Genomic DNA, 15,205 nt, shown 5'->3' with positions numbered 1-15,205 from the left:
GATCTTGTAATGACTCATCACGTTGACATTATTGTCATGGTTATGATTTTTTTTTTCAGTTTGGGACTGTCCAATAGACAAATAATGAGACTCTGAGCAACATCGTATGTAATGTTAATGTACATTCACAAGACCTAAATGTATTAAGGGGGGGAAAAAAAAGCCATATAATTTAGGGTAGCACTCCAGTGACAAGCCATTGCACCCCTCGAGATACATTGTGCAAAATACAGTAAAACCGTAACATGTTACGTGTGTTTTCTGACTTTGCACCTGTGACCTCTGACCAGTGCTAATGGGAGCGCAGCAGCTATGCAGCACATTCCTCCAAAGTTGTCTGTTGCTTTTCCGTGTTTGCGCTCTTGTTTTGTTTTATTGTTGGAGGGTGGAAGTGTGCGCTGGCCTGATTAGCATCACTGTTTCCTCCTTTCCCATAACCCCCCCAAGACCCCCGGCGGGCCCCTTGTTTACTTGGGAGAAAATAAAAAATGGGCCTGCACCCGTGTGGACGTGCCCCTCAAAGCCCCCACAATATTCCCCCGCGGCAAACCGCCCCCCCCCCCTCCTTCCAACTCCACGCCCACTCGACTCCTCTTCTCCCACCATGAGCTCCGATCCCGCTCCTGTGACTTTCCTTCTTCTTATCTGTCCTCTCTGCACAACCTCCATCCCGCCCACTCACTTCTTACTTTCCACCATGTGACCCCCCCACCCGCCCTTCACCAAACCACCAACAACAATCCCCCCGCACCGCCCTTCCAAGTGTCCAGCTGTCAAATCACATCAAATAAAACACAGGCCAATGGTCCCTGAGTGCCAGATCACAGCTGCGTGGACTAAATGGAAGGACATGTTTAAATGTACACTGAACTCAGAGGTGCTAAAGAGTTAATGTGTGCTTGCATGTGTGTGTGTGTGCTTAGTTGAATGGGAGGATGCTGTAATACAATACTCAACAGAGTGCATGGTGGGAATTTAATGAATGAATCTGCGTCTACAGCGCATCCACTGCAGGATGGATCTTGTGAGTGGATCGCGGTCAGAGCTGCACATATAGGAATAGGGAGCCCCTCACACACAAACACACCCCCACCCACGCACACACACATACAGGCACAGTGAGAGTTTTTACAAGCAAGGTTTACAGCAGCGCGAGTGTCAGATGCGAGTGTATTAAGGTGCCGGGTCAGTGTAAACACGACCGTGGCATGGCTGTTGGCTGTCAAGAAGTACAGTGTGTGACATCGGGCGCTGGGCCAAACATGCGATGGTCCCCTCGCATCCAACATCTGCTCTGGACTCTCTCTCATACAATCAACATGTCACTTTAACAGCTTCCCATTTTGTCTTCACAGGGGGCGGGGGTGAGGCGGGGGGTGGGGGATGAGTCACCCTCTGAGGAAAGTTGGGAATTTTTGCGACTTTCATTTTTTTTTTTTTATTTCCACTCATCTGTCACCTATCGATTCAACAAGTTCAATTTTACACTTCCACATTTTTTTTTTTTTTTTTGCTGTGTATGAGGATGTTGTATTGTGAAGAACGCTTTTGTGTCGCAAGTCTGCACTTATTCACAGTACTCTCACTTTTAGAATATCGGTGACAGATTTTACGTCACACATCCGAAGTACACTTACGTAAGCCTTTGCTGTAAAACTAGAAGCCTTTTGCTGTCAAAGTTGACCCAGTAAAATATTGTACTGTATTTTGTTATCAGTTATATTTCGGTCAAATTAAATGCCCCATGGGAGCAAAAACAAATAAATTACAGCACTCTCACACTGTAAAGAGTGTTGTATAATGGGTAGGGGGGACAAAAAGAGAGGGAACCATATTGTTCCGGCCAGGTACCACTGGACAACTTCAACTCGACGTCTGCCACCTGAACATATCCTGCCATTTGCAAAAGTCACATTTTTTTCTACCTAACGATATTGTGTGGCAATTTAATTGAATGCCTTCTGTGGTGGTCAGCTGAAAACGCACCCGGAAAATCCCTGTTAATAAAAATAATACCCATTTATGTGGGTAATTGGTCATTTTATTTTGAAAAAATGATTGCGTTCTCGTAAAAATGACAACTAAATTCATAGTCTTGTAAAATTGTGACTTTTCCTGCATTTATTTCTGACATTAGCCATAAAATTTAGGACTTTCTCATGCAATGAAAACTTCGCTCTTCACTTTGGCTTTATTGCTGTAAAATTAGGTTGTTCTTTTTTTAACTAAGACTAATATTGTACAAATGCAACTTAATTATTGTAAATCTATAATTTCATCTCGTAAACATTTATTTTTTCAGTTTGTTTTCATGTTGTTGAAAGGTTTTAGTCTTATAAAAGGACGCTATTAACAGGACCTTCTTAGAATATAATTTTTTTCCGGTAGGCGCCTTACCTAAAAAGCACACCCTCCAATCGTCTGTGATGCGCTACTTACACACACAAACATTTTTCACTCATTTGTTCTTACACATCCACAGACTGGCCACAACTTTATGACTACCCACATAATCAAATGTATATTTAAAAAAATACTCTGCATTTAACGAGATGACAATTCTGTTTTGATCGAGAGGAAGAAGCGTTATCCAAATATGTTCATGTTGTTATTGTGGTCGTGGTCGTAATATTTGGACTTGCGTAATACGCTAACCAAAATATAAGCAACCCTTTAATTATGCTGAAGTATAGTGCCCGGCAACAAATGTTGGATTGTTTTTACTTATTTGAATTAGTCAGAGACAATAATATTACACAATAACCTAAATTCCATTCAAGGGTAATATGTAGCATATTGCATTTGGTAGTAACTTTCCCAACACTTATTATATCAATTAACTGTTGGTCCAAAAAAACAGAAGCCTTGACAGGTGCTATAGAAGACTAAACAATATCTCCAGGTGGCTAGAATGCTTCTCAAAATGTGGTGAACATGGTGAACGATTCAGGAGCAGGATGAGAAACCAAAAAAAAGGGTCACAGCTGGGTCCTTTTTTTCCACTTCGCAATGTTTATGTCAACGCTTTTGCGCTGGGAGCAATGAAGTGAAGGCTGCGAAGGAGTGTGTCTCTGGCAACAAACACCAGCAAATCCCATCAAATCCCAACTCCCTTTCATACACACACACAAACACACAAACCAGCACGCAGACACTTGCACCTCTCAGGAGACCAAACCAAAGGCTTGGGAAAAACATGGCCGCCCTTTGCCCAACCCCCGTAAACCCGCCTCCCTCCTTACCCCCTGCGTTCTAACCAAGGGAGGTGACAGGGGAAAGCACCCCAGCGGCCGTCCGCTAACGCTGTGGCGTGCGTCCCAGGCTGCCAGCATCAATCACGCTTGGGGATGAGAAAAGGCCAGCGTCAAATGCACTGGAAAGAATGTTCCAATTGAAAATAAAACGCTCATGACAAAAGAACAAAAAGATGTGGAAAAACACAGATAAAAGAAAGGCATGAGGGGGAGGTGGGTGCTGCGGGTTTTCTAGTAAAGGCAATGCCCTGCGGTTCAGTATCACCAGAAACACATGCGGAGCAACAATGTGTGCACGTGGCACTGATCAAAAAAATAATAATAACAACAAAGTTTATACATGGGTCAGGAACCCAAATACTGTAAGACAAAGTCATTGGTTTGCTTCGATTTGTTTATTCACAAGGAGCTATTGTGTGAGCGGCACGCATTGGAAAATAATGAACAACAGATGTGTGTTGTGTCTTAGCAGTTGGAAATCAATTACAAACAAAGGTCACGATTGACGAAATAATTCATAAGAAGAATGCTCGATGACAAATGCTAAGAAAATCAAGGAACCAAATTATGGAAATAGAGTTGTAATTACCAGACCAAAGCCTGGATACAAAGTGATCATTTTACATACATTTTAGGGGTGGGAATCTACGGGTAGGCTACCTCACGATTCGATCCGATTCCGATGCCCACCATTCGATTCGATTCCGATGAATCACTACATTGGCTTACATTTTATAGTCCATGCAAAACACTGATACGTTTTAAAAAACAAAAAACTCAAGAAAGAGCAATGATTTATATTTTGCACTTTGACTTCACTGCGCTCATATGAGGTTTAGCTTGTTCCGCCATCTTGTCACGCATTAGCTTAGCCTAGCACAGACATCTGTCGATATGATACGAGAAAACATTTCATTTTGTCATAATGAAGTCTTAAGATTTGGTTTTAATATTATGAGAGTAAAATTGCATTTGTGACCAAAATGTCGTGTGAGAATTAAGTCATAATTCAAAATAAGGAAAAATAAGCACTATTACGACAACAGTTGTAATTGTACGAAATCGAAGTTTAGTTTTGAGAGGAATACTACAGAAAAAGCGTTCCTTTTATTCTGAACATCGAACAAATATATACAACCCGAACTACTGATATCACAAGATTGCATGTACTGTCGCAGCCGTCTAGAGATTTCGGTTTGCATTTTTATGAGAATTTTGATGTTTTTCTTTAAAATTAAGATTTTCTTTTCTGAAAATACTTAAAATACTTTATTCTCAAACATTTTGCTATTTTTTTTTTTCTTTCCAGTGCCCACTGTTCATACATCGAGTGTCGTACAATCGTAGTTTGATTTTGAATGATTACATAGATATCGCCAGCATATTTTCCACAACTTCATCCCTATCCTCTGCAAAGGTCAAACTATAATTAATGATGCCTTGGGGCATGCCCCTCCACTCAACAAAGTTTTGTAGAGAATCAAATTAACTTTTAATCAACACTGCTAACACACAAACCAAACACGCTGGTTGATGGAGGTAACTTTAGAACAGGCTTTTCATGAAAACAAAATACATTTGCTAAAGACCTTAGATGTCTACAGTGGCATTTTCAAGTAGCATTTAGCCTCTCATGTGATGATGATGTGAAGTCTTGATGAAGCAAGAAATCTCCATTTGAAAAGCCTGCGGCCACTGCTTTCAATGGGATTTTTTTTTCTAATGGCTTCAAGTGTTTTTTTTTTAGACAGCTTCGTGACCAATGAACATTGCTCATATTTGGCGTGAAACCACATGCATCGCATTATCAATGATCGTGATTTATTAAACGAGACGATCGAGATTGCTGTTCTTTGACTTTTATACCCAGCAACATTACATTTGCTGAGCGTTATGGGGGCCGCAGTGTTTCCCTAACTTGGACCAGATGCTGCTGGCATTCATTGCAGTTTTGGTTTTTGCCAAAACATCAAACGCTGCTGCAATTCCAAAACAGTCTTTAAAATGCTGTATGTTGTTGTAGTAGTGACAATTATCAGAGCAATCTAATCTGTCATTCATATGTTGGGATGTGGTCTTTTGTTTTTCATCATGCCTATGTGATGACCAGTTTAGACTGACACGGCGGAAGAGGTATCAATTTAACATGGTTATTGTCAGAGGTGGGCATTTTACTAAAGTTTGCCGCCACTCGTCATCTGTCAACAGCCTGGCTACCCATCTGTCTTCCGTCAATCCGTCATTTTTTTCAAGCCGAACCAAACTGTAATGTTACTACAACCGAGCTTACATCAGTAAACGTCAAAGGCCCGGTCAATCCAGGAAAAAAAAGGTGAAAAATCCATCCGTCCATCCATTATCGCAACCGATTTGATTAAAATGGTAAATGGAGTGCACTACGTACACCATAATGTGTCGGCTTACTGTTCGAACGGCTTTCCACTCACATCCAATTTGACATTTCACATTTGATTTATTCATTCATTTATGATTTATTTCAACTACATTTATTTGCCAATCTGATCGAACTGTTAACTCATTCACTGCCAGACATTTTCAGACTGTCTTTTACCCAAACGTTTGAAAACATTTGAAAAAATTATAAGTTCCTAGGATTGAATGGCTGGACTGTGAAAAGACAAATAAATACGTCAATGGCAGTGAATGAGTTAAGTTGGAGCCTGCTTCTTCCTTCTTCTATCTTTAAGGGGTTGCCAAACAACTTTTGGTGCATTACTCACAAGAACCTCTCTGTATAACTGTCTCTGTATTCAAAGCTACTTTATTACTTCTCAGCTCATTAATTAGTCAGCCTGGCTAAGTCATGATTCTCTCTTTGGTGCATATGGACATATACAGTCAATGCAGTGTGGGTCGCGTTTCCATCCCTCGTTTGTAAATGATGGACTGTGAGGTCCGTTCAGACTTGACCAGGTTAGTGAAGATTACACAGACGGACGAAAATCCACATCTGTCTGTGCTTAATCCGTCTTTTCAAAAAAAAAAAAGTTTCCCGTCCGACCAACGTCAGCAAAACGGGCGTCCATCAGTGACGGATAGGCAGACCGATCCGTCGATCCCACCTGTGGTTATTGTTGCAGAGATTATGTGAGAAGAAAAAGACTACGGTGCATCATACTGGTGGGTGGTTTTACTATTTTGCCAAACGCATTTTTGCCCATTTTCTATACCACATTACGGTCATGGGTGAACTGTTGATGTCCTGAGCTGACATTCGCAGCCGAGACCTCTAGACTGGGAGTCAGACGGTTTGAGGTTATGAGAGGAGCTGGATCAGCAGGAAAGTTTTGCCTTGTATAGACCCAGTTATGTGTGTGCTTTCTCGTCTGCATCTTACCTGCGGGGCACATGTCGTGCCCATTGGGGACCTCCTGCAGGGGCACATCATGAGGGTAGAAGGGCTGTGAGGGGTAATAATGCTGCTGGGGTTGGACCACAACATGGACATGCAACTGGGGGCCCATGACAGCACCTCCACTGGGTCTCTGGGTGCAAACAAGACAGGGTGATACAGTCATTTATTTTGTTTTGGGGCGTGGCGGTTTATCGTCACTGCATTGTTTATGAGGCTTATCACAGAAACATGTGAGGCAGCACTGAGGGGAAGTCAAGATTTGACAACAGAGTAGGAGGGATATGAAATTCTTTGTGGATATAAGAGATAGTGAGAGATTGCCACTTGAGCGTTTTTAGCATATCTAAACCCACATTGGTCAACAAACAAAGTCTCAATAGATATTGTTGGAGCTTCTATTTGAATGAAATGAGAACCGGGGAAAGGCCATTTTCCCATAAAAGTGAATGCAGATAAAAAAAATTTTTAAAAGGCACTTTTATATTGAACTCTAACAAGCTCCAAGAGCTGCGAGTTGTCTAATATATTTAAATATGGTTTTACCTGAATCTGCTATACAAAAGTTGACTTGGTCACACAAGCTGGTCAAAATATTTGAAACCCCATTGAAAACTACAAGAATGAGCATATTGTTCCATTTTTTTAACTAAAGGTGTCAATATGTTTTCAGTTTACGTTATTATATACAAAGATAGCCACATTGCTAGCAGTAAGTCGGACTTGTTTCCGGTGAGGGTAATCCTTGTCAACAATCTTGTTCACAAGTCCACAACTATTTGTTTCTGGAATTAAGACGTTCCCATCTGACATGTTCAGCACGGCAGACCTGCGCTCAGAGGTTCCTGGGCCTCTTGAAACTGCTAAATGCCAAGCCGGGTCTTGTTTTGGGCCGCGTAAATTACCCCGGGAAATAAATGTCTACGATAATGCCCATAGTTTAAACACACAAAGCTCCCCAAAAGAAGAAAGTCCCAGCGGTCGAGTTATTTTGTCATTGGGCAGTATAAATAACATTTGGAAGGGATTGGGTGCATTTAGACACTTTTCTGATATAGTGAACATAACCAATACATAGTTATTTATTGCAGAAGTTATCATGCTAGTTGTACGAAATCAGATAATTAAACGCCCAAAGGAAGAGATATAGAGTATGTCCCCCAGGCAATGCATCATGGTTGTGTATTGTACAGTATACAAGTTAGACTGGCCAGCAGAGTGACTGACAATCTGATAAGCGTCCCCGGTACAAGCACTGTAGCATTTATCGGGTAGCCAGTGGCCAGCTTTATGGATGGCTACCAGCGTGGAGGATGCTGGGGCAATTTATGAGACCCTTTATATCTGAGTGGGATGTGACCGTCTCCTATCAGTGCAGTCAGTGGACAGGGAAAGTTAGAATGCATGAAGGCCCACATGATGATGGATGGATTTGAGAGAGGAGTAGCGATAACGCAACTTTAAATGCAGAGGTCGATAGGTATGTTGGAAAATGAAGGGGATGGCTTCATGATGTGACGCTATCTTGATTTAACATGCGGTGTCCCGGATAAGCCCCCAATTATGTAACGACCCCTCCTCCAGGTGGCAAGGAGGAGGGGTCTAACATAGGTGCGAGCGTTGGAAGGGGTAAATGAAAAGTGCACTAACGCAAAACCTGGCCATTGAAGCAGCAAAAACAGAGTGATCCCCCAAATCCCGACTGCCCTCGTGCACACACGAACGAATAATGGTTGAGTAATGGGCGGTCGAATTTATGGCGAAAACGAAGGGTTAATGTGGCTACGCAAAAGGATGAATGAGGGTTATGACGAACTAGATGCACTCAACCAAAAGACAGCCGTACCAACAAAAATAAATACATAAAAAATTTTTTAAAAGCACAAGGGACTACCTGCATCGCCCACAGCCAGCTCCGAATACCAGCAATCCAGTCCCTCTTAAACTGTTGTCACACCTGAAGCAAATTGACTAATTTGATCACTCTCCCCCGCACTGATTGGCTGGCTGAGTTGGTGACGAGAGCCACCAATCAGGAAGAGGCAGAGGCAGGGGGAGGGCACCCACACACACACACACACAAATTGTGTGTAACACCATGCAATGATTAAGAAATGTGTATGTCACTAAGTTAGGCTTGTATTTGTACATTTTACGTAATTATGTGCGTATGTTATTCATTTACTTATTAGTTCTGCCAATGGATAACCGTTCGTAAGCGCCTTACAAACCTACAAAATCTAAATCTATAACTAATAAAACATTTTCATAATATGTCCTCTGTCTGCAGTGCTGGAGAACCAGCAAGGACACCACTCATAGGTATAATCTACCGGTAACACATATGACCGAGTGTCTCTGATAGTAAACAACAGTGTGATGCTTTGTACCGGAAGTTGAACACTGCCCTAAGATTGACTGGTGACCATTCCAGGTTGTGTCATGCCTTGCGTCCAAGGAAGATTGGAGATGATGTATTCTTCATAATCATTATCTCTCAACTGACAAACGTGGAGATGACGGGGCTTGACCCCAGGACCTCATACACGCTTCTTGCCCAAAGGCAGATGGGAAAGGCAAAATGAAAGACAAGTAATTAATGACTTGTATTCTTCAAAATCATTGGTTAACAACTGGAATATGTGGAGATACTGGGGATTGAACCCAGGACCTCATACATGCGAAGCATGCGCTCTACCACTGAGCTACATCCCCACATGCAGGTAAAGACCCAAATCTGAAAAACCCAGGTGAGTTAATGTATAAGGAGCTCTACCATTTCAGGGAGTAGGATACAGATACAAATACAAAAATAAACTATTTGTCATAATCATTTTTTCACTATTGGAAAAAGTGGAGATGCTGGGGATTGAACCCAAGACCTCATACATGCAAAGCATGCGCTCTACCACTGAGCTACATCCCCAGATTGAGGCGAGCTACCACATGCGCGCAAACCAAACACTAAATCTGAAAAAAAAGTATAAGGAGCTCAATCATTATTTTGGTGTCTACCATTTCAGGGTGTACATGCCTCTTGCCCAAAGGTATACGGGAAAATCTAAATGGAAGACACGTAATAAACCATTTGTCATAATCATTTTCTTCACAATTGGAAAATATGGAGATGCTGGGGATTGAACCCAAGACCTCATACATGCTAAGCATGCGCTCTACCACTGAGCTACATCCCCACATGGGTTGCCACTCCCACTTGCGAGCAAAAAAAAAACAAATCTGGAAAAAAATGAAATTCATCATAATCATTCTTTCACAAGTGGAAAAATTGGAGATGCTGGGGGTTGAACCCAGGACCTCATACATGCGAAGCATGCGCTCTACCACTGAGCTACATCCCCAGATTGCACTAAACTGCCACATGCTCCCAAACCAAATACCAAAGCTGAAAATAAAAAAAGGCAGCCTTAGGCTACCTTAATATAGATGCGGCGTACTTTGAAACATGTGGAGATGCTGGGGATTGAACCCAAGACCTCATACATGCGAAGCATGCGCTCTACCACTGAGCTACATCCCCACATGGCTGATGTAACTGGCCACATGCTAGCAAACCAAATACCAAATCTGAAAACTGAATTTAGAAGGAGCGCACTCATTCGTTTGGTGTCTACCATTCCGGGGTACATGCCTCCCGCCCAAAGGCAGATGGGAAAGGCAAAATAATAAATTACATTCTTCATAATCATTGATAGACAACTGGAGTATGGTACAAGTACAAGTCAAGTACCAAAGCATCGTCAAAGGTAGATGGGAAAGGCAAAATGAAACAAGTGATTAATTACTTGTATCTTTCATAACAGTTATTTAACAGCTGGAGTATGTGGAGATGCTGGGGATTGAACCCAAGACCTCATACATGCGAAGCATGCGCTCTACCACTGAGCTACATCCCCACATGGCTGATATAGCTGGCCACATGCTAGCAAACCAAAAGTCAAGTACAAAAGCGCTCAAAGGTAGATGGGAAAGGCATAACGAAACACAAGTGATTAATTACTTGTATTTTTCATAACAATTATTTAAGAACTGGAGTATGTGGAGATGCTGGGGATTGAACCCAAGACCTCATACATGCGAAGCATGCGCTCTACCACATGTCTGATACAACCGGCCACATGCTAGCAAACCAAAAGTCAAGTACCAAAGCATATCGCCCAAAGGATGGGAAAGGCACTACGAAACACAAGTGATTAATTACTTGTATTTTTCATAACAATTATTTAACAACTGGAGTATGTGGAGATGCTGGGGATTGAACCCAAGACCTCATACATGCGAAGCATGCGCTCTACCACTGAGCTACATCCCCACATGGCTGATGTAACTGGCCACATGCTAGCAAACCAAATACCAAATCTGAAAACTGAATTTAGAAGGAGCGCACTCATTCGTTTGGTGTCTACCATTCCGGGGTACATGCCTCCCGCCCAAAGGCAGATGGGAAAGGCAAAATAATAAATTACATTCTTCATAATCATTGATAGACAACTGGAGTATGGTACAAGTACAAGTCAAGTACCAAAGCATCGTCAAAGGTAGATGGGAAAGGCAAAATGAAACAAGTGATTAATTACTTGTATCTTTCATAACAGTTATTTAACAGCTGGAGTATGTGGAGATGCTGGGGATTGAACCCAAGACCTCATACATGCGAAGCATGCGCTCTACCACTGAGCTACATCCCCACATGGCTGATATAGCTGGCCACATGCTAGCAAACCAAAATTCAAGTACAAAAGCGCTCAAAGGTAGATGGGAAAGGCATAACGAAACACAAGTGATTAATTACTTGTATTTTTCATAACAATTATTTAAGAACTGGAGTATGTGGAGATGCTGGGGATTGAACCCAAGACCTCATACATGCGAAGCATGCGCTCTACCACATGTCTGATACAACCGGCCACATGCTAGCAAACCAAAAGTCAAGTACCAAAGCATATCGCCCAAAGGATGGGAAAGGCACTACGAAACACAAGTGATTAATTACTTGTATTTTTCATAACAATTATTTAACAACTGGAGTATGTGGAGATGCTGGGGATTGAACCCAAGACCTCATACATGCTAAGCATGCGCTCTACCACTGAGCTACATCCCCACATGGCTGTTTTTAATGGCCACATGCTAGCAAACCAAAAGTCAAGTACAAAAGCATACCCATAGGTAGATGGGAAAGGCAAAATGAAACACAAGTGATTAATTACTTGTATTATTCATAATAATTATTTAACAATTGGAGGATGTGGAGATGCTGGGGATCGAACCCAAGACCTCATACATGCAAAGCATGCGCTCTACCACTGAGCTACATCCCCACATGGCTGATACAACCGGCCACATGCTAGCAAAGCAAAAGTCAAGTACCAAAGCATATCGCCCAAAGGATGGGAAAGGCAAAACGAAACACAACTAATTAATTACTTGTATTTTTCATAACAATTGCTTAACAGCTGGAGTATGTGGAGATGCTGGGGATTGAACCCAAGACCTCATACATGCTAAGCATGCGCTCTACCACTGAGCTACATCCCCACATGGCTGCTACAACCGGCCACATGCTAGCAAACCAAAAGTCAAGTACCAAAGCATCGCCCAAAGGATGGGAAAGGCAAAACGAAACAGAAGGAATTAATTACTTGTATTATTCATAATAATTATTTAACAATTGGAGTATGTGGAGATGCTGGGGATTGAACCCAAGACCTCATACATGCTAAGCATGCGCTCTACCACTGAGCTACATCCCCACATGGATGCCCACCCCCACTTGCGAGCAAAAAAAAAAACAAATCTGAAAAAAAAAGCCAGTGAACTGCATCATAATCATTCTTTCACTATTGGAAAAACTGGAGATGCTGGGGGTTGAACCCAAGACCTCATACATGCGAAGCATGCGCTCTACCACTGAGCTACATCCCCAGATTGCACTAATCTGCTACATGCTCGCAAACCAAATACCAAAATGGATATCACCCAAAGGTAGACGGGAAAGGCAAAACGAAACACAAGTAATTAATTACTTGTATTTTCCATAATAATTACTCAACAACTGGAATATGTGGAGATGCTGGGGATTGAACCCAAGACCTCATACATGCGAAGCATGCGCTCTACCACTGAGCTACATCCCCACACTGAGGTAAAGTGCTTCCAAACCAAATACCAAATCTGATAAAATGGTGTACATGCCTCGCTCAGGCAGATGGGAAAGGATAATGAAAGGCATGTAATCAGTTGCATTCTTCATAATCATTATTTCGCATCGCACGAATGTGGAGATGGTGGGGATTGAACCGAGTACCTCATACACAAAAATGTACATTAAAATTAGCTGCTTTTTTTCAGATTTGGTATATGCTGCGCTGTATTAGTTTCACACTTCCAAAGGTGTGGAGATGCTGGGGATTGAACCCAGGACCTCATACATGCAAAGCATGCGCTCTACCACTGAGCTACATCCCCTTATAAGCATGAATCAAATGCCAGATCTAAAAGAAAAAATGCTACAGATCCTTGGCGGCGAGCAGGGAGCACGGGCGGGAAAAGTACAGCCCACCGAGGACTTACATTATCCAGAATCCACTAATATTTGTTACATGATTTAGCCACCCCAACAAAAAATATATATATACTGTAGTTAAAACAAAGAATATTTATTTAATTTTGTGTGTATTTTTCATTCATTAATGGAATTAAATATTTTTTTCATTAATTTACTGCGAATAATAACTTTACGCATTTAAAAAATATATTTTACGACGTAAAAATATATACTATCGAAAAAAGCATGTATTTATTCTGTTAGATAAATGTTTAAGAAATGATCATTAAATTATTCATAAAATATAAGATATATAAAATATCTTCAAAATGGGAAGGAATTATTTTATCATAACATTAAAGTATTTTACATTTTAGCAATTATTATTTTTATTTTTCTTGTCTTGTTTCAAAAATCCAATATAGCCCTTGAGCATGAAAATTTGGCCAGCCCTGGTCCAGAGAGATCATTAGTGATGAATAGTGTTATATCCCAAAAATGATTTGTACTGAATGTTTTTCAGGCCACCAAGAGGCGCTGACAAAACAAAACAAACGTGGGGTCTTCTGATGAGCCTCATCCATTCAAACACGTTTGTGCTGCATTCACCTTCTGACCAAGCCTGCCCTCATATGCAAGCGCCTCAATTCCAAAAGCGAGCCTCGCCACCTGAGCCAATTAGGACCTGCGGAGCTGTAACCTTCTATGTTTTCTATCAGGCCAGTGTGGGGTTCCCATTAGCATATAACCTCCGTCTCTTATCCTAATGTGCTGAAGCTCTGCATACAAATGGAGGCATTTGTGTTGCTGCTCCTTGGCCTGCACCCTTCAAACGCTCACTTGCAAGGAATCCCAATGTTCCCTGCTACTTCTGACTCTGTATTATTTGGAAAGACCTGCATCCAGTGCACTGAGTGGGTGGCTTAGCCGAGCGGCGGCAGAGATGCTCCGACTCCATTTGGACTAGTTAGCTCAAGGTCGGAGGCTCCTCGGTCCCCACGCAAGCGCCCAAAGCGAAGTGCGTGTTGGGGTGATTGTGTAACGCGGAAGAGCGCGTCGAGGCAATGAAGAAAATCTTTGACGACATCACAAAGTACGGCATGTGCGCCGCCGTACATGAGAACGAACGGGGGAAAGAATTATGGGGATCCAGAGTGGAAAACACACAGCTCACATTCTGGCAAATAATCTCCTCACACTCCCAGCTGGCTGTGTGGTAGGTAGTCTGAGGTAATTTATGAGAGGGGAGAAGGGGGTTGTGGGGGGGGGGGTTCTCACCATCGCGCCCAGACGGTCACAGGGGTGAAGGGCTGGATAGGAAGAAACTGGATCCACGTAGTAACTCATGGCGGACACCGTGGACATGCAGAAGCTGGGCCTGTTGAAGGGATCAACACGGCAACGGATGAAGCAGCGTGAGGCGAGCCATCAATCACATGCTGTTTACGTTCTGTGTGTGTGCGTGTGTGTTTGAGCAACTGTGAGAGATAAAGGTGGGAGGTGGGAACAAGGAGACAAGGGACTTGGACAATCGGCTTTTTACCCCTTTTTAAAAAAAAAAAAAAAAAATCCTACTCCTAATAGGAGTGTAGTGGTCCACATAACTTTGGCTCAATTGGATCAAGGCCTATACACGCTCGCCGTGTGATTGTCTGGCAACCGATCCGTCGTATTAGGGCTGCTGGATTAAGCGATTTTGAACCCTAACCGAAATTTTGGGATAAAACTAATGTTAAAAACGTTCAAATGGCCGCGTTCGATTTTGTTATTCTTGGTGTATCTAAGCCACCGTAGTTTCCTCCGCATTTCCGCTTCCTGCCACGAGCGCGAAAATCCCACGAGGGATTTTCTTGTTAGGCAAAATCGAACAGCCCTACGTCGTATAGTCATTTTTTTTTTTACCCATACTGTCAACCCGGATATGCAGCAGACAAAATGCATGGATGGAAAAGCTCATCATTACATGAAAGGCAGTTGGTGGTTTGAGAATTGATTTGGAAATGTGTCCTTTTG

General features: G+C 42.2%; 1 protein-coding gene and 15 non-coding genes across 21 annotated transcripts in view; all 16 read right to left on the bottom strand.

Moving 5' to 3' along the window:
- Positions 1–15,205, bottom strand: part of ets1 (ETS proto-oncogene 1, transcription factor) — a 49,507-nt gene that overhangs the window by 27,934 nt on the left and 6,368 nt on the right. For all 6 annotated transcript variants that reach the window (XM_086034931.1, XM_086034934.1, XM_086034935.1 and 3 more), the window contains 2 exons: positions 14,471–14,570; positions 6,613–6,760 (listed from right to left, as the gene is read on the bottom strand). In XM_086034931.1, the coding sequence (XP_085891057.1) occupies positions 6,613–6,760; positions 14,471–14,570 (248 nt within the window). The remainder of the gene's footprint in view (positions 1–6,612; positions 6,761–14,470; positions 14,571–15,205) is intronic.
- trnaa-cgc (transfer RNA alanine (anticodon CGC)) lies at positions 9,271–9,342 on the bottom strand. Its single transcript has one exon. It is a non-coding gene; the product is annotated as a tRNA-Ala (tRNA).
- Positions 9,482–9,553, bottom strand: trnaa-ugc (transfer RNA alanine (anticodon UGC)). Its single transcript has one exon. It is a non-coding gene; the product is annotated as a tRNA-Ala (tRNA).
- On the bottom strand, positions 9,750–9,821 carry trnaa-agc (transfer RNA alanine (anticodon AGC)). The gene has a single exon. It is a non-coding gene; the product is annotated as a tRNA-Ala (tRNA).
- Positions 9,915–9,986, bottom strand: trnaa-cgc (transfer RNA alanine (anticodon CGC)). Its single transcript has one exon. It is a non-coding gene; the product is annotated as a tRNA-Ala (tRNA).
- On the bottom strand, positions 10,094–10,165 carry trnaa-cgc (transfer RNA alanine (anticodon CGC)). Its single transcript has one exon. It is a non-coding gene; the product is annotated as a tRNA-Ala (tRNA).
- On the bottom strand, positions 10,470–10,541 carry trnaa-cgc (transfer RNA alanine (anticodon CGC)). The gene has a single exon. It is a non-coding gene; the product is annotated as a tRNA-Ala (tRNA).
- trnaa-cgc (transfer RNA alanine (anticodon CGC)) lies at positions 10,886–10,957 on the bottom strand. Its single transcript has one exon. It is a non-coding gene; the product is annotated as a tRNA-Ala (tRNA).
- Positions 11,262–11,333, bottom strand: trnaa-cgc (transfer RNA alanine (anticodon CGC)). Its single transcript has one exon. It is a non-coding gene; the product is annotated as a tRNA-Ala (tRNA).
- Positions 11,678–11,749, bottom strand: trnaa-agc (transfer RNA alanine (anticodon AGC)). Its single transcript has one exon. It is a non-coding gene; the product is annotated as a tRNA-Ala (tRNA).
- Positions 11,895–11,966, bottom strand: trnaa-ugc (transfer RNA alanine (anticodon UGC)). Its single transcript has one exon. It is a non-coding gene; the product is annotated as a tRNA-Ala (tRNA).
- On the bottom strand, positions 12,112–12,183 carry trnaa-agc (transfer RNA alanine (anticodon AGC)). The gene has a single exon. It is a non-coding gene; the product is annotated as a tRNA-Ala (tRNA).
- On the bottom strand, positions 12,327–12,398 carry trnaa-agc (transfer RNA alanine (anticodon AGC)). The gene has a single exon. It is a non-coding gene; the product is annotated as a tRNA-Ala (tRNA).
- On the bottom strand, positions 12,499–12,570 carry trnaa-cgc (transfer RNA alanine (anticodon CGC)). The gene has a single exon. It is a non-coding gene; the product is annotated as a tRNA-Ala (tRNA).
- trnaa-cgc (transfer RNA alanine (anticodon CGC)) lies at positions 12,711–12,782 on the bottom strand. The gene has a single exon. It is a non-coding gene; the product is annotated as a tRNA-Ala (tRNA).
- Positions 13,042–13,113, bottom strand: trnaa-ugc (transfer RNA alanine (anticodon UGC)). The gene has a single exon. It is a non-coding gene; the product is annotated as a tRNA-Ala (tRNA).

This window comes from Filicampus tigris, chromosome 7, assembly GCF_054856515.1.
Source record: "Filicampus tigris isolate MCC_2025a chromosome 7, RoL_Ftig_1.0, whole genome shotgun sequence".
In the NCBI taxonomy this organism is placed as follows: Eukaryota; Metazoa; Chordata; class Actinopteri; order Syngnathiformes; family Syngnathidae; genus Filicampus; species Filicampus tigris.
This window is presented reverse-complemented; position numbering and strand designations above follow the sequence as displayed.